At 39.5% G+C, this 19,455-nt stretch overlaps 1 protein-coding gene across 5 annotated transcripts in view; it reads left to right on the top strand.

Annotated features, from left to right (window-relative positions):
* LOC142496631 (phospholipid-transporting ATPase ABCA1-like) overlaps positions 1-19,455 on the top strand; it is a 1,672,602-nt gene that overhangs the window by 568,780 nt on the left and 1,084,367 nt on the right. For all 5 annotated transcript variants that reach the window (XM_075603302.1, XM_075603295.1, XM_075603331.1 and 2 more), the window contains one exon: positions 11,432-11,629. In XM_075603302.1, the coding sequence (XP_075459417.1) occupies positions 11,432-11,629 (198 nt within the window). The remainder of the gene's footprint in view (positions 1-11,431; positions 11,630-19,455) is intronic.

Genomic DNA, 19,455 nt, shown 5'->3' with positions numbered 1-19,455 from the left:
AGATTCAATACATCTCTCTCCGAGTGAGAAGATTGAGTCTATCCCCCCTCTGGTGTGTGAAACAACATGTTCAAGACCTGAAAAATGGAAATTATTGATACCACCTTTATCACAATTAGAAAAATGTCTAGAGACAGGATGCGATGTATCATGATTCTTGATGAGCCGGACATGTTCAGAAATCCTCAGTTTTAGGGGTCTATAGTCCGACCCACATAGCACTTGCCGCACCCACACCAACGTGTGTATACGACAAAGCTAGTGTGACAATTAATGAAAGTTTGCATCTTATGACTCTCTTTTGATTGTGATTTTCTTATTTTTAAAGGTTTTGCATATCTGCAAAAATTGCAGTAGCCACAGGAAAAAAAGCCCTTGGGAATACCCCAAATTTTATTATATTCATCTGTGGAGCTGAACAAAGTGGGAGACACTGATGATGCAATTGTATTGGCTTTCTTAAAAACTATGCGTGGTCCCCTTGTCAAGATTGGTTTAAGATCTTCATCCAATCTTAATGTATTCCAATGTTTTTTTTAAATCCTAGAAATTTGTGTTGATGGTCTATTGTATTTTGTAATAAACAGAGGATTCTGTTTTGTTGTAACTCAATAAGTCCCTTCTATCAGTGTATTTAGCTTGTTCAAAGGCTGAAGTAATAACTTTTTTGGGGTACCCTCTTTGTTCAAATCTGCGATATAAATCTTGAGATTGCTCAAGAAAAGTGTTTTCTATTGAACACAATCTTTTGTATCGTAGGAATTGTCATTTAGGAATTCCATTAATTAATGATTGGGGATGGCTACTCTTGGCATTAAGAAACGAATTCCTAGAGTGTGCTTTCCTATAAATATTCGTTTGAATGTGATTGTCTCTGTCAACAGATAATGTGACATCTAAGTAGTTGATATATTCCGTATTAGTTACTGTAGTGAAGTGTAAATTAATATCATTGATATTAAGTATATAATGAAAGTGTTGAGTGTGTGCTCATCACCATCCCAAATAAAAATTAAATCGTCTACAAAACGTTTGTAAAAAAGAATATGGTGACGAAATTGATTAGGGCTACCATAAATGTTCTCGTGCTCCCAAAAACCCATGAATAAATGTGCATAAGAAGGGGCGAACGAAGTACCCATTTCTATCACCTTCTTCTGCAAATAAAACTGTGAATCAAATAAAAAGTAATTGTGTGTAAGTAAAAATAATATGGAATCTGTGAGAAAAGTGCGCTGTGCAATAGATAAATGTGACGAATTGAGAAAATATTTTGTGGCTGTAATCCCATGACTGTGATCGATATTTGTGTACAAAGAAGTGATATCCATAGTGACCCATCTATAACTATTTTTCCATGTAATTGTTTCCATTGCCATAAGTAGAGCCGTAAAAGAGGGCAACCCAAAGACTAACGGTTTTAGATATGTATCCACATATCGTGACAGACAATCTCCCAAAGATCCAATACTTGACACAATGGGTCGCCCCGGGGGGTTGTCAAGAGATTTATGGATCTTTGGGAGATGGTGAAACACTGGTATGACAGGATGTGTCGTATGTAAAAATTGATATTCTTTAGTATTCAAAACATATGTAGTTTTGCCGAAATCTAAATGATCCTCTAATTCTGACAGAAAGGACTTAGTGGGATCTCTGTTCAATTTGATATAGAAAGTTTGATCACTCAATTGTCTGAGTGTTTCCAATTTATATTTCGAAGCTGATTGGACAATGATAGCACCCCCCTTGTCAGCACTCTTTATGACTATTGATTTATTATCCCTCAAGATCTTAAGATTAGTCCTTTCTTCTGGCGTTAAATTATCTACATTAGATTGTGAGAGAGTATCCTTCCACTAAAATGCGCAGGTCTCTCTCAACTAATTTCTCAAATGTAGATATAAAAGGACCTTGAGAGGTACTGGGTATGAATACTGATTTATTCCTTAGACCAGAGTCAATATGGTCAAAAAAGGGCGGTTCACTATCAGTAAGATCTGTCCTGCTTTCTTGAAATAAGCATTCCATATCATTCGAAAATGTAATATCTCTAAAAGATGGACCGGGAAGATTAGTAGCTGTACTAAGTGTATTTAAATTGAGATTAGTGTACTCTGATTCGTCTTTCTTGATTGAAAACATCTTTTTGAGAGTTAATTTACGAGTACATTTTTGTAAATCTATTATAGTATCAAACAAATCAAAATCTCTATGTGGGGCAAAGTTTAAACCTTTATTTAGTAAACTTAATTGTTCATTTGATAATTCCATATCAGAGATGTTAATCACATTATTTTGTTAAACATTCAAGAGTATTTCTTCCTTTTGTTTGGCCCGCTTCGCCGCCCTGTTCTTCTTCCCCTGTCTCGTCTTTCCTTGTTTTTTGATTGGGGATTAAACATTGATCTAGCAGTACCTTCACGGGACGTGACATAAGACTGTCTATCAGAGTGTCCTGTATCTGATGATTCATCTTTCTCACGTGAATAAACTCTAGAAAAGATACTGTAGGTCTATCACCTGTGTCTGAATCTGTATCAAAACTAGATATTTCTGAATAATTAGTTTTGAGTATAGATTTTTGAGGTATTTTGTCTTGTTTGTGAAAGAATTTCTTTCCTGTGTTGTGAGGTGTAGAATGTTGAAAACCTCTGGACCTATTAAAATCCCTGGCTGCGATATTCCTCTGCCACATATATATTTGATTTCTCTCATAATCTTTTTTATCTCTATTAAACTTATCATGTTTCTTCCTAATAAGGGCTTTCTCCATGGTTTCAATGTTACTGGATAACACATTGTCATTATGAGCAAATTGCTCCATTGATACAAATTTGTTTAACTTGAGTTTGAAAGATTTAATCCCTGATTTTAAGATTGTTCTATCTTTAATCTTGGATTGTATTATAAATTCCATAAATTTTGTGGAACAATCATATAGTATCTGTTTCCAATTAGACTCAAATTCAATATCATTGAAACCAAATGTAGGCATTTTTTTCATCCTTAAACCTCTAGGAATCCTCTTTAAAAGTGGATAATTTTCTAGGGTTGTAATATCCCAGAATAACCTAATGTATTGTGATACAAGTTTTTCAAGTCTCACAAATAAATCAATCAAATCTGACGGTTCATCACAAATGATCTCATCACTCACGGCTTGGTGACCGGCTGATGAGTGGAGAAAATCGTGATAAGTATTTCTCAGGTGGGTCTGTTGATTCAACCACTTATCACGATTTTCTCCACTCATCAGCCGGTCACCAAACCGTGAGTAACTCTCACTGAGAGAGAAAAAATCCGTTCAGTTTACAGCATAATTGTTCCTCTGATCTACAGTATAACTGGTGAGAGACTTTTGAGCACCGGAACTAGGAGCCTTATGGCTCTGATATTTATATAAAATGTATACAATACAGTATATCTAATAATTGCTAAGAAAATGGTTGTTAAAAACAATAAGCCATCTAACGTGCTTAGCGGGATCCCAGGCGACGAGCCCCCTCAATGTAGAATAAGTATTTGTGATCGGTGGGAATAGCTACTAGCTCTTTGGTACCCTCAAGGAGATGTCTCCATTCTTGCAAGGCTAACTTGATAGCCAAAAGTTCACGGTTCCCGACATCATAATTTCTCTCGGCCGAAGATAATTTCCTAGAAAAGAATCCACAAGGATAGAGTCTTTCTTGGGGAGAAGATCTTTGTGAGAGTACTGTTACTGCTCCCACATCAGAATCGTCAACCTCAAGGGTGAAAGGAAGGGATGTATCCGGGTGCCGGAGGATGGGGCAGAAAATAAAGCTCTTTTGAGAAACTCGAAGGCTTTGATGGCCTCAGAGGACCATGTTGTTGGATCAGCCCCTTTTTTGGTAAGAGCAGTAATGGGTAGAGCGATAGTGGTGAAATTACGGATGAATTTTCGTAGTTAGAAAACCCAAGGAAACGCTGAACGGCTTTTAGGGAATTCGGCAACAGCCAATCCAGAACAGCCTTCAATTTCTCAGGATCCATGGTGAAACCTTTATCGGAGATTATATAGCCAAGGAAGGCTGTGGATGATTGGTGGAAGAGACATTTCTCCATCTTCGCGTAGAGGCTATTTGCACGAAGCCGAGTGAGAACCACATTGGTGTGACGAATGTGCTCTTCCAGGTTCTTGGAGAAAAAGAGGATCATCTAGGTATACTATGACGAAAATACCCAAAATGTCCCGGAAGATGTCATTCATAAATTCCTGGAAGACGTCTGGGGCACTGCAGAGGCTGAACGGCATCACTAAGTATTCATAATGACTATGACCATAAATTAGAGGAAGAGGGTACCGTTTTTTAACTGTAATCTTGTTAAGCCCACGAAAGTCGATACAGGGTCTTAGGGAGCCATCCTTCTTTTTCATGAAGAAGAAACCTGCCCCGGCGAGGGAGTTGGAATTCCGAATAAACCCTTTCTTAAATTCTCCTGGATGTAGGTCGCCATAGCCTCGGTCTCGGGCACGGATAGGGGATACGACTTAGACTTGGGGAGTTTGGTTCCAGGAATGATTTCGATGGGGCAGTTGTACGAACGATGAGGTGGTAGGACTTCAGCCTGAGTCTTGTTAAAGACATCCAAAAAGTCATGGTATACCTCCGGCAGGGTAGAGAGAGAAAGTGAAGAAGTGTCGAGACCTGCGAGCACGGTAACGGGAGGAGTGACCGTCTTCTTCAAGGTAGGAGCCCACTGGATCGATAGTTCGTCTGTCCAATTAACACGCGGGTTGTGAAGCTGAAGCCACGGCAATACCAAAATGACCTGGACAGTAGGTGAGTGGAAAACATCGAAGATGATGACTTCAGTATGACCATCCGCGGTGGTCAGGGTGAGGGGAACAGATTCCCAAATAATGAAGGCAGGTTGGAGCGGTCGACCGTCGATAGCCTCAAGGCCGATGGGTGACTTCTTCTTGACTAACGGGATTTGGTTGTTGCAGGCATAATCGTGATTCAAGAAGTTACCACCAGACCCGGAGTCGATGAAGGCTTCAACCTCTACCCGAAGATTGGGACCCTCGAGAGTTATGGGATGAAGGATTCTCTTTGGTAGCTCTTTGGGGGAAGAGGGGCAAGGAGAAATGGAACCCAGTAAAAGCCCATCTACCTTTACTGGGCGTTCTCGTTTCCCGGTTTCAGGCGACAGTGACGTAGTTGGTGTTCCGGGGAACCGCAGTAGTAGCAGAGACCTTCATTTCGGCGGTGTGTTCTCTCAGCGGTCCAAAGCTGTTGGCTACCAATTTGCATCAGTTCGGGAGCGTCCAACGCAGGAAGAGCCAAGGGAGGAGACCTAGGAAAAACAGGCAAGGGCGACATTAAACGGGGACGCTGGCGCTCGTGGCATCTCTCTTGAATGCACTGGTCCATCCGGATGCTGAGGGCAATGAGATCCTCTAGAGATGGGGGACAAACATGTGCTGCGAGATCGTCCTTGAGGGATTCGGACAAACCCTGCCAGTATGCCGCGGCAAGAGCTTCATCATTCCACTGAGTCTCTGCAGCGATGGTGCGGAACTCCACCGTGTATCTTGCAGCCGACCTGCGACCCTTGGAGAGATGAAACAAGGAAGAAGCTGCAGTCTCCCTATGCGCTGGTGTGTCAAAGACCTGCTGGTACTCTCGCCGGAATTTGGGGTAGTCTTGTGTTATGTCAGATCTGTGTTCCCAGAGGGGAGAAGCCCAAGCGAGAGCGTCGCCCGTGAGCAGGGCATAAACATAGGCCACTTTAGAATGACTTGAGGGAAACCGAGATGGGGACATCTCGAACTGGACGTCACATTGGTTCAAGAATCCCCGGCAAGTAAGGGGGTCTCCGGCATACTGGTTGGGAGGTGGAATACGTGGCTCAGAGTTGCCCATAGGTTCTGGGGCAGGAGGGGATGGTGCAGCTGGAGATTCCCGCAGGGAGAGTTTAGAAAGTTCTTGCGCCACAGCCGTAACCTGGTCGCTTAAAAATTGCCAGTGATCCATAGTGCCAACTTGGCCCACTTCAGGGGGGTCTGCATTTGTTGGGCTCTGCATAATGTAATGCCTGTATGCCCGCAGACCTGGCCAGTCCCCAGTACTGAGGTGGGTACGGGTATAACACGCACCCATAGCAGTGAGGGCGTGCCCGGAGTGTGGTAAGATGCGTTGCCGGGCCTGGTGAGAAAGGGTTAACGAGATACTTGCTGCGTCCGGGGTGCCAGAAGTCCGAGGGTTAATGTCCAAGAGCCATACAGTAGGTCAGGGTCAGGGGCAGGAGAAAGCAGTGTAGGGAGGTTCAAAGCCGAGTCCAGGGGTAGCGAGGTACACGTAGTCAAACAAGAGCCGAGATCAAATCCAAAGGTATCCAACAGGGGCAGGGACAGGAACAAGAGCTGTAACAGAGAACAGAGCTTGGCATAGACAACTGCATAACAGGAGTCACAGAAGAACTATGCAGAGTGAGGAAGGAGAGGGCAGACTGGGGTTATAAATGCAGGAGGGCCAATGGTAGCAAGGGCTGGAGCGGAGGCCTGTCTGAGCAAGCCCAGGGATAGGTCCAGGTGTGCAGGGTAGGAGTCAGACAGGTGAGTAGTGGAAATCGCTTGTAGCCGATGGGGGCGGAGCCAGCGACACGGGAGAATGGCCAAGAGGATCGGGTGCGCTCCCCGGCCGTGTGTGCGAGGATGTGGTGTGCGCCACGGAGGAGCGGCATGGTGCTCTAGCAGCAGAGGTAAGGAGTCGACGTGGAGGGGGACCGGAGCTAGCAACCGCACTGGGAGACGAGGTGACCGGGACCCGCTGAGAGGCGCGTGTCCCCGATCCCTTACACTGCCCCTGTATGTCGGCCACAAGAGCAGGAGGGTGGCATGGATGGGATGGATGGGACCTTCAATGGGATGGATGGGACCTTCAACCTTCCATCACCAAGCGCACCCCCTCCATCAGAACTATATGTGTTCATGTATGCCACTGACGAGGATGACATGACAACACCGTCAAGACCACGCCAGGAGACAACACAGACAAGGCGACTAAGAAAGGAGGAAAGCCTCCTCCCAGAACACCTACCCTCGCCCGCTGCCACAAGCACACCCACTCCCAGAAGCACACCCACTCCCAGAATCCCACACACACACACACTTGCATTGATACGGTGCCCGACATCATCTTGTGCGACCTGTCTCAGCCACTCAGGGAGAAGTATAGGTTTGCAAGTGGTGGTATAGCCCAGAAACATGCCATGTATATTTTCAAGCACCACGTGAGCTACGAGTTGTACTTACAGTGGGCCCACAAAGTCAACTACGAAGGGAATTGCGTCAAAAAGGCTCTTCCTGAAAATTTTAGAAAGACTATGGTGGAGGAATTGCGGCGCTATCATGCCATTACAGATCATTTAATGAAAATCATGAGAGACTCCATAAATGGCATTTTGCGGCATACAAGGCATTGTCCCTGGAAGGACAGACTGGTGGGGATCGAATTTGATGCGATTGGTCGTCTGTTCAAATGTTGATTCATTTTTTACATACTGTACTCCAATAAAAAAAATTGTATTAATAAATGTTTTTACTTACACCATACACCTGTGAATGTTTTGGCAAATAATGTAGATTGCTTCCAATTGTATTAATAAATAAATGTTTTTACTTACACCGTACACCTGTGAATGTTTTGACAAATAATGTAGATTCTTTTCAATTGTATTAATAAATGTTTTTACTTACACCATACACAGAATAAATGCATACTTTTTATTTTTGGGGTTTATTATACAATACAGTATGTAAAAAAGTATTGTATACTGTATGAAAAAAACAGCATACTGAACTGTTTCAGGTTTTCTATAAAGCTCACAGTTATTCTATCCTAATCCATAAAAATGGCACTGCCACTACTGTAGATTGTTGCCTCCGGTACGTGAATTTTTTTAATCACATTCAGCAATGTGCAAGCTTCATTACAAAAAGCGACATTATTGATCGAAATCTCTCCATTTGCTATTCTCTGCCTGATGACAAAGTTTCTTTTCTGAGGAAAAATAAAAGTATTACTGTAATGGTTGGTTCAAATTAGTCAGTCCCCTAAAGAAGTTCCCACAGTCAGTCCCCACAGTCCCCTCGGTCAGTCGGTCCCAACAATAATTTTCTCGGGGGGAGTCTCTTGTTCACATACACGCATGTGCCTAGCTGTGATGACACGCATATACGTTTCAACAAGTTCCCATTGAGACATACAGTATGCGCATGCGCCTAGCTGTCCACCAATTGTTCAGTATCTACTGTACAAGTTGCTCAGCCAATGATGTTGCTGGACTACATTTTCGCGAATTGGGACTAAAATAATAGAACTACATAACCATAAGCAAAGCGATTGATTACAAGAGAATCGCTTGACTGTGCATTGATATTGATATTTCAAAAAAAGAATAAAATACGGCGCCGTACTCACCATAGACTTTGCCAATCGGTTGGTGCCGAGCCATTGCCAGCAGTCCAGTATTCTTGATTATACCCGTAGTTGACAGGTGACAGCGGGCCTGCTACACCTGTAGTTGACAGCTGAAGCTGGAAATCTTTCTGGTACATGCAAGCTTGCTAGTATTTGTACGTGAAATCCTGCTCAGGCGGGGACAGACAGCAAGGGTTGCCGATCAGCAGGTTTTCACTGATGGTCGGACCGTTATTGGAAGCTGGTGCTGGCGCTTGTACATTACTTGCCTGGGACTGACGATTCCTAGTTTGTTTTACCATGACCTTTCACCTTTTGAAGTCTCCATGGTCAAAGACTCTGGAAAAATCTGGGGAAACACACCAATACCCTCCTCTAACTCCGGGTGCAGGATCAATACGAAAAAAACATGGATCGATACATAACTTTTTCCTTATTGCACGCTTCCACACACAAGCATCTGGGGAAAATTTGTAAAAGTCATAATTTTCGATAAAATATTGGTTAATTTGGCCAACTGTGGCCATCTTATCATCTGCTGCATTAATTGCGGACAATATTAAATAAGCGTAAGTTATGTCAGGCTTTTTCCACATGTACTGCGGCGTTGCACTAATCTCGGAACTCTCTGGACAATAGAACACTAGACACTGTGCATTGAGTTTTTAATATGAAACGCCTAAATTGATACAGTATTGTAACTTCTTCAGTACCAAGGTCAATTCACAATGGACCACTGTGGTATTTTTTAAACACCTGCAAGTCAACACATTACTGAAGCACATGTACAGTACAGTACTGTAGTGTACACATTAGAATTCATTACAATTCATGAATATCTGCCACCTGGCGGATACGCGAAGAATTGCACCCAATGAAATCCGAACCATTATCATTAAACAGATCAAGTGCGGGTGACGGCCGGCATGAATACGGCATGATCGCGGTCAAGTGCGTGGCATTCTGAAAAAGTCACCGGAAAATAACCGAGATGTGTTAAAATAAAAGCGGCCGCGGCTGTATGTGCTCTTTGGTGAATTTCAGGGGGCAACAATGTTCTTTTTAGATAGCAGTGGTTTCTTTCTGGCTATCCTTCCATGAACATCATTCTTGTTCAGTCTTTTTCTGATAGTTGAGTCAGGAAAACTCTAATTAGCCAAAGCGAGAGTGGCCTGCAGATCCTGGTTTGTTACTCTGGGGTTCTTTGTGATTTCCTGGATGATTTGCTGGTTTGTTCTTGGAAAGATTTTGGTAGGATGACTACTCCTGGGTAGACTGACTGTGGTTTTGAACTTTCTCCATCTGTCTGACAGTGGATTGGTGGAGCCCCGAATCCTTAGAAATAGTTTTCTAACCTTTCTAAACTGATGAGCTTCAATAACTGCTTTTTTTTCTAGGTCCTCAGAGATTTATTTTGGTCATGGCATTTTTCCACACACCTGTATGGTGAAGACCAAACTCACAAAGTTTCTGATCTTTATATAGGGTGGGGCGTCCCAAACTCACACTTGAAGATCTGCCTAATTATTTAAACACCTGATTCTAATTATCCCCTTTAATTTATATGATACAACCAGGGTTCACTTACTTTTGCACATACAATGACTCTTAATTACTCATTGTTTGTCTAATTCAAGCATCATTTTGTTTAAAAAAGACATTGAATTGGTTAATATAAACCCTATTGGATATTTAAGAAGACTGGTTTTGACCCAAGATGGTTATCATGGAAAAACTATGGAATTTCTATATTTATCATTGGGGTTCACAACGCTTTTCTCGCCACTGTATTTAAATAGTTTGCATTATTTTATTGAAATTAATTATTTAATGTATCTATATAATGATATATACATAAGAAATAACTTGAAGTATTATGAAAAATAAGACGTTGAATGAAAAGGGAATAGCAAAAATACTTACATAAAAATGCCTTCTAAATGGGAGTAACCTTTTTATTGTCAGTCTTCTATTACATTTTTTTCTGCACTTTTTATACATTTTGCCAGGAGCAAGTATTTCCTCTGTAACAAAATACGAAATTCTTCCTAATAATAAGTCAAAAGCCTGGATCGCGTTATTATGCCTTCAACCTCTGATAGCTGCAGGGACAATCCATTATTATCTAGCAGTCATTGTTTATTACTGTGCAAAATGATATAATACAAAATATTTTCTCATACCTATGCCTTGTTGTTTCCAGTTCTGTGATATAGAAAACTTCCTTTAAGCCAGTATTCATTCTAGTTAGTTCCTGACTAAAATATAGAAATATCATTGTCTTTTAATTTTATTTAAATTACCTGTTCTTATTACCTTATTTTCTTCTACATATGCATACTTTAAAAAAATATGGACTGAATGCAACTAGTAAAATTAAACTATATACCCTGCAGAAATAAGGTCATTTATTACTAATTGTTCCATAATGGAGACATTTAAAAAAAAAAAAAAAAATCTGTTGAACTCTGGACTGACAATATTTTAGGTAGATTTTAAACTAAGCAAATATGGAAATGCTTACATGCTGTCAATACAGATATGAAGCACAAATTAATGTAGACAACCTTCTATTTATCAAATCCTCACATGTTTTCTGTGCAGTGAAAATATTAAAAAAAAAAAAAAAAAACCTGCTACTTGCCTACCATACTCTTTGTACCTCTTTAAATCTGTGCTATAAGATATATCTTATTTGATACAGAGCTTTGGTAATATATACTGCCCTGCTTTTACCAAAGCAACATAATCAAATGTAAGATATCTGAAATGATGCAAACATTTGTTTTCATTTTGTGCATTAATAAATAGAAGTCATGAAAGTAGATTGTCTTCCTTAGCTTTATTAGGCTGGGTTGAATTTATATATTTATTTAGATACTTTCATTAACAATGCAAATATATACCCTGTTTTATTTTAATTTTTGTAATGTCTATATATACCCTGCAAATAATTGATTTCATTTTTTTTTTAATATAAGGATATGTTGAACAATCCATTACTTGCCACCATTGCTGATATCAATTTGAGTGATCTTGGACTGAGTTCTGCTGAAATATCGAATTTTTTATACAATGGTCCACCAGACATGAGACCTGAGGGAATGCCGCCATACGACTGGAGAGATTACTACAATTATACTACAGATGCAATAAGAACATTGACGTATTTCCTCGGGGTACAGTATGCTAATTGTGAAATTAGAACCACTTGTACAATAAATAAATGCTATATAAAATGTGTGCACTTATACAAGTGAAAGTCATTGTGACTGGAGAAGTTATGAGAAACTAGTAGGTTTAGTACTAGTTACTCTACAGCACATGCCAAAACTATGTCTATAATGTTATAGTGATGATTACTGTACATTAATTTTCTTCAGTGAAACCTGTCTCAAATATATTAACTATAATTGGAATTTCAATAGTTTTAAAAAGTGTTGTTATTTAACCTCTTCCCTTCGACAGGCAAAAAAGGGTTTCCTAGAGAAACTCCATTTTTTAATTGAGGTTGGAATTAATATAAAATAATGACTAATAAAATAATCTGTTGATTACATGATTTTTAGCGAGAGAAACATATTTTAACTGTGATATGTGAAGCCAAAAAATATATTAGATAACATACAGTACTGCAAAAATTTCCTTTTACATAGATGGGGCAAAAATACCCAGCTCAACATAAATCATTTTGTCTATTAATGAATGGAATAGGATTTCATTGCTATTGTTAGAGTACTAAAAATAAATACATATTTAGTATTTTTACAATGACCTTCATTTAGAGTGGACATACAGTATGAGACAATAATTGCCCAAAGATGCTAATAGGAGATATAGAAATAGTACTCTGGTGCACCATGTGAGGCAAAATGTTTGTGTTTGTCCACAATAAAAGATGACCTAAAGAAAACCGATTAAGAAATTCTATAGAAAGAACAAAAACCAATTCTTTAGTCAAATGTGTGCTTGCTTTGATATAAAGAATGTGCATTTCCTTTGGATTTTAATGACAGTCATTGTCAACCTTCCTGAACATGTATACAAGAAGATTACCATCTTGTAAACAGATCTGTTCAGTTTACATCTATTTGTTTGAAAAATGTAAAAACTTGGATGGGAACAAAGGAAAATTGAACCTAAGATTGCATTTGTTTTACAAAACCATAGTGATAAATTGTTTTGAAATAAATAATTTCAGATTCTATTGGGGATATCCCAGCACAGTAATAAAAGTAGTGTACACATTTGGTGCATTATATTAAAGCTAATATTATACCTCAGTGTTTCTAAAAATACAGATGCTGGTCATAAAAAATGATACCTTCTTTGTTGCAATGTTATGGTAATTTGCTCAATAGGAAGCAACTGTATCTTTCTTGATCTCCTTAATATCAATTAGAGCTATGGAGCAATATTCAACCATTTAAATTGAGAAACGGCTCATAATATTGTTTTTGAAATTCCGCATGCTGAGTTGAAATATTGTTAACCCAATTATGAATCATAAATCATCATTAGAAATATACAATAACATTACTTACCTACTTGTTTCATAGCATTGAAATATCACTGTATAAATGCAAATTAACAGGCTATCATAATTTCCTTTTTTAATCAATTTCCCTCCAAATTGATTGTTGTTTTGTTTTTTTAGGTATAATACCAGGTACATTATATAAGATTGTCACAACTATTAAAATGTAAAATTGTTTTCTTATATGTTCTTGGTTGCTAACTCATAATCCAATCATATTTTTCAATTCTAATCTTATTTGTTTTCTAATTCTTGCTGTTGCAAAGTATGTTTTTTGTATTAATTGTATTCATTTTGTTTGATACATTTGTTGTTTTTTGGCACCAAACTTACCAATGTTATGCATCAAGAAAGACTGTTATAAATATGTAAGATAGGTATTTGCTTAAGCAAAACTGTTTAAGTATTGTTTATTATGAACCCTGCAAACAGTACAACACATCCCTTGTATTCATTTAGACTATGAACATGAAAGGCAACATTATCATTGATCAGCTATAAGTCCGGTTTAAAAACCTAATATTATAACATTCTCTTTATTACCTTAAAGTGAACAAATTAACTACTTCGGACAGTACAGGCGCAAATCTGTAGAAATGGACATATAGGTCAAAATAACTGTAAATGGCATAAAAGATTCTTACAATGACGTTTGCTTTAACATAACGTATCACAGATTACATGTTTAGAACAGGATCTTAATCTATCTCCAGTGCATGGCAGAATTCATTACAATGTCTCCTTTGTATATATTATATTAAATATAATTTTTCTGTTTTTAGTACAGTATGTGGTTCTTTAGATATGGGTGAAAATGTCAAAATTCAAACTGGTGAAGGGCGGGAGAGAGAAATACATATTTTAGTAGAGTCCCAAGCACTACTGTGTATGTGTGTGTGTGTATATATATATATATATATATATATATATATATATATAGCCTCACATTTGACTCTAGAATACTTTGGTATACAGAGGAGTCCATGGTCAACTCAATGACTGCAAGGTTCCCAGGTCTTGTGGCTGCAAAACAAACCCAAATCATCACCCCTCCACCACCGTGCTTGACAGTTGGTATGAGGTGTTTGTGCTTATATGCTGTGTTTGGTTTTCACCAAAAGTGGTGCTGTGCATTATGGCCAAACATATCTACTTTGGTCTCGTCTGTCCAAAGGACATTGTTCCAGAAGTCTTGTGGTTTGTTCAGATGCAACTTTGCAAACATAAGCCGTGCTGCCATGTTCTTTTTAGAGAGAAGAGACTTTCTCCTGGCAACCCTTCCAAACAAACCACACTTGTTCAGTCTTTCTCAAATTGTACTGTCATGAACTTTAACATTTAACATGCTACTGTAACTGAGGCCTGTAGAGTCTGAGATGTAACTCTTGGGTTTTTTGCAATTGCTCTGAGCATTGCATGGTCTGACCTTGGGGTGAATTTGCTGGGACGTCCACTCCTGGGAAGATTGGCAACTGTCTTGAATGTTTTCCACTTTTGAATAATCTTTCTCACTTTAGAATGATGGACTTTAAATTGTTTGGAAATGGCCTTATAACCCTTCCCAGATTGATGGGCAGCAACAATTGCTTCTCTAAGATCATTGCTGATGTCTTTCCTCCTTGGCATTGTATTAACACACACCTGAATGATCCGGACCAGCAAACTGCTAAAACTTCGGCTTTTATAGAGGTGGTCAAACTTGCTGATGATCAATTAATCAAGGGCATTTGATTAGCAGCACCTGTCTGCTACTTAGCATCTTAATTTCTATGGAAGCAAAAAGCGGGTACTTAGTTTTTCACACACAGTTTCTCTATTTTGGCTTTATTTTTGTTAAATAAATCATGATACGGTGTAATATGTCATGTGCTGTTGTTCATCTGAGGTTTTATTTACCTAATTTTAAGACCTGCTAAGGAACAGATGATTGCTATTATGTCCTGATATGTAAAACCATACAATTGAAACACACACATACACATATACACACACACACACACACACATACACACATACACACATACACACACCCTCAATCCTCCCTCCAAATAACATATGGAGGCGCACACCATAGGAGACCTTGGAGATATGCAAATGGTATATACAAAGTTTATTTAAATGACTCACACCCCACACTTCCTAAAAATATTTATATAAGAACTATATTGACAGGCCTAAGTTAACCTGTGAGTAGAGATAGGTGAAATTGTCACCAGAATCCTCTTCTGCCATGGATTGGGCATTATCTTTTAGTCATGGAATTCAGCGGATGAGTCTCAAAAAGGTTTTATCTCATCACTGAGAATCCAAACCTGCAAACGGAATCGAAATACTCAAACTGTATATAAATAGGGAGTGCACTCCTCCTCCTCCACCTCCTCAAATATTGATACTTTATTTACTTAATAATAGATCTAGCTTAACCATTAACCTGTGACTGACTGGACTGACCCCTCTCTGTGTGTGTCCAGTTCACTCCTTGGGCTGTGGCCGGCCTGGTCTAAGTGGCAGGGCAATATAGCAGTATATTAATATTATATAATATTATAATATTAATAACAACAATACTGTTTCAGTTAGTTGCAAGGAGGGTTAGTCTTATACACATTCTCACTCTCATTCTATACACCTAGTGTGCCAGACTGAAGCCAAGGCAACAGAGTTCAGCAGTCACTGCCATTCTATTACTAGAGTTGCCACATTGGTACCACTACTGCCAATTCCACAGCAGCAGCAGGTCCGAGACTAAAGCCACGCTTATGGTGGCGGCGTCACTACGTGCGGGCGCTTGCATGCACGCGCACTTCCGGGACTCTTGCCTGTGTTCCTATTGTAGCAAAAGGATTCCACGAGGAAGAAAAGCGGAGCACAGCAAAATGAATGGGGGATAAACACCAATTGATGTGAAGTTAAAAACACCATTAATCCATGGTAGACATCATGGTACAATAGCAGAAAATCACTAAATAGATCAATCTAATTTTGTCACACAATTTTAATATACTCCCCTTTTTTATACTCATCTATTCATTCACTGTTTTATAGATAATTATATCACCTATACATACAATAAAAGATACCTTGACATATGTCAATCTGGCACATCCTATGAATACTAGTTAATTATATGTATACGCAATTTCCATTTGTACACTTATTTTATTTATATACACCTTTTCTTCAGGGTAGAGGGAATAATTTGGATCCATTGGTCACTTTTTGAGCATGAGATTATGTAAATATATTAATATCTCTAGCGGTCTGTGACTTACATTAGCTGTCTGTGTATACTTACGGACGGACGGATGGACAGTGATGCTGCCCCTTTCCTTGCATGACACTGTGCAATTACATCAACATATGCAGCAGCCTTGGGCTTATACTAGCTGGCCGTTTCTTTTGGTGGATGGACAGCTATGCCGCTACCCCCCCCTCCCTCTTTGCGTGCATAAAGACCTTCTATTGAGATCAGTTGTTTAGACTCCTCCCCTCCTGAAAATGTGTGGTCATCACGCGAAACGAGCCTCGACAAGTAGGACGTCACGCAGATGATGTCACTGGAGTGCGACATTAAGCCTACATACACACGGCTCGTATACTGGTGTTTTTTCTGATATATGCTGGGTCCTCCATGACCATTTGTTTTGATGAACTTTTATATATGCGGATTTAGGCTGTGAGAGATCCTGATACTGAAATACCACAATTTGGATACTTTACCACTAGTTGCTTTATTCTAAATGAGGGCATAGGCTGTACAGAACTTAACACTATCTGGGTGTCTCTGAACAGTACATGTACAACATGGAAACATATGTGTGATACCTCTATAACCATCTAATATATGAGAGTACATAGGACTGTTAGCATAGTGATCATATATTTGTTAGATAGGAAGTCTATCAAGTTATATCCTTCTCGGTTATTCCCATTAATAAACATAGCATATATACACCATTCCTATTATTTTGATGTTTGTACAGAAACTCTGGGAGTTCATCTAGTGGACATACAGACTACTGTGACTAAGAAATAGTTCCACAATCTGTACATATATATTAATATACCCAGTGTATATTCTCTCTCGCGCACTCCACTGCGGGATATTTTACTTTTTATATACATATTTTTAACTGTAAATAATAACACACATTGAGTCACTTGATTTTTTGATGAATACAATTTTATTATTTTTGTTTTTAACATATCAATTGATCCTATGTCCATCCGACAGCAATACAGTAGATAACTGTTGGACCATTGTTTTCGTCAAATACTATACTAGAGCACTCTGAGTGCAATATTTAGGAGGATCTTTCTAATCTCTACTGTATACAAATATTATCTCCTCCCTTGCTTCTTAATGGATCAATACTAACACTAATACATTTAACCCTTTCACACATATAGGTGAGCGGACTGATTTCTTACCATTTTTGGGAAGGAGGGTACACCTCACTATTGACATGTGGAGTAGTAATCATGAAGGTGGAGACTAGCTGGCTGTTAATGCCCATTAGGTGTATTTTAGTATTGTTAAACAACGAAAGGGGGTGAACAAAAGACAATCTGTGTCTGCAGCAGCAGCAGCAGCAGCAGCAAGACGATCCATACAGATACTACTTTATGTATGTAGAGTTTTGAAGAACAGGGGCACACAGCTTCTGATGTGTTATTAAAATTATAGAAGTAGGGGCTAACTCCAAGGGTACTTGAGACTTAGCTTGTGGTGGGAGATAACAGTTCCAGCTTTGTTGCATCACTGAAACAAGGCAACATGATACATATTCCTTGTTTTGCATACCTACTGGCTTCGGATAAGCCAGTTCCTTTGCTCCATGTGTTTCCATGGATCAGTCTCAAAAATGGCGATTTGCCTTTTGCAATTTTTTTTTTACACTGACAATCTGTAATCCGCTGACTGATTTTAAGGGGCCCATTAACTAAACTTTGATATGTGACTTATCGCTAATTAAGTGCACTTTCAAGCGATTTTGCATGTTTAGCTATTCACAAAGCTTTGATAACATGGCAAAATTGCTTGAAAACATATTTTTACAGCACGTTATCACTCTTGTTTTTACAAGCCATGTGGTAGCTGGAAATATGCCCAAATTTGCATTATTTTTGCGAGTAACTGCTACTCACAAAGCTCCGATATGAAAATCGTATGTTAAACACTCGTATTTTGTTACCATCACCTAAAGGGTGGAGAGATCGAAATTGTGATTTGCGTAGGACAGAGTTTCTTTTATTTTTACTACATAGGATTGAAGCTGGGGTCTCCGGAGCTTACTGCACCGACACACTTTATTCGAGCAAATACCCGGTATGTACCTGGCAGATACCTGGAATGCGCCGCTCCTAACCTCTGACAAGCCCCGTTGCATTTGCCTTCCCAGCCTGGGTTCATGCCTGGCTGATGGGCGGCTGATCTGTTAAATGATAATGATTAGGATTTAATAGGCTGCAATGCTTCGCGTGTCTACCAGATGGCATAAATTCATGAATTGTAATGCAGTTTATATATATATACTGTGCAGTATTGCAGCCAGCGGGAATAAAATGCTTCAATCCCTGCTTGGAAAATAACTCAATGCACTCGGGCAGAAAACAGTCACAAACCTCAATACACCCGGGTATACCCGAATTCGTGGGACTAGCCAAGCTCGAATAAAGTGTGTCGCCAGTGTACCTGCATTCTTTTCAGCTTCATAGATCCCCGGATTCAATCCTAGGTAATAAAAAATTACAGCTGTGTGGCTAACCGCTAAGGTAGTGAAGGTGTTAAATAGCAGGAACTGCTTTGTTGGTAGTAGAGGGGATGGGTGAACCTTGTAGTTGCCCCGCGGTTGGTGGTTAGGCCTCCCGGGAGGGTTGCTGGTTGAGTAAACCCCCTTCATTACCTTAGCAGTTCAACAGTAATGTAGGGGCTAACCCCTCCCGCGTGGCCTAACAACCACCACCAGGCAACTACGTGCATTGCCCACCCCCTCTACCACCACCACCACACAGGAATGGGCAACATTGTTATTAGCCAAATATGGCCATTAGCGCTTTTGCCCATTCAAATATACAAGACTGTGCAATTAATCAATTACAATACAAAATACAATAATATTAAAAAAATACACTAGACTTTTTCTCCATACATTTTCACTGTGATTAACTATGCCCTCAATGGGGGCATAGATAGCCGCATTGGCAATAAATGGGCACTCTACTACCCACCACATCTACCCCAAGAACACCACCCCCTCCCCCAACACATACAGTAAAGCCCTAATATCCAGATCTAGATAATAGCGCATTTGCCTTTTAAAAATAAACCCTTCATGCAATCCTATCATAAATAAAAGTTGTACTTACCCCTGCCAGGATAAAGCCCGTCTTTGTCCGCATCATCCTCATCCTGCTGGTCGTCTACCACTTCTGTGACACCAACAGTAAAATTAAACTACTACTTTA

This window comes from Ascaphus truei, chromosome 1 (assembly GCF_040206685.1).
Source record: "Ascaphus truei isolate aAscTru1 chromosome 1, aAscTru1.hap1, whole genome shotgun sequence".
Classification (NCBI taxonomy): domain Eukaryota; kingdom Metazoa; phylum Chordata; class Amphibia; order Anura; family Ascaphidae; genus Ascaphus; species Ascaphus truei.
The sequence above is the reverse complement of the archived record's forward strand: the minus strand, read 5'-3'. Positions and strand labels throughout refer to the sequence as shown.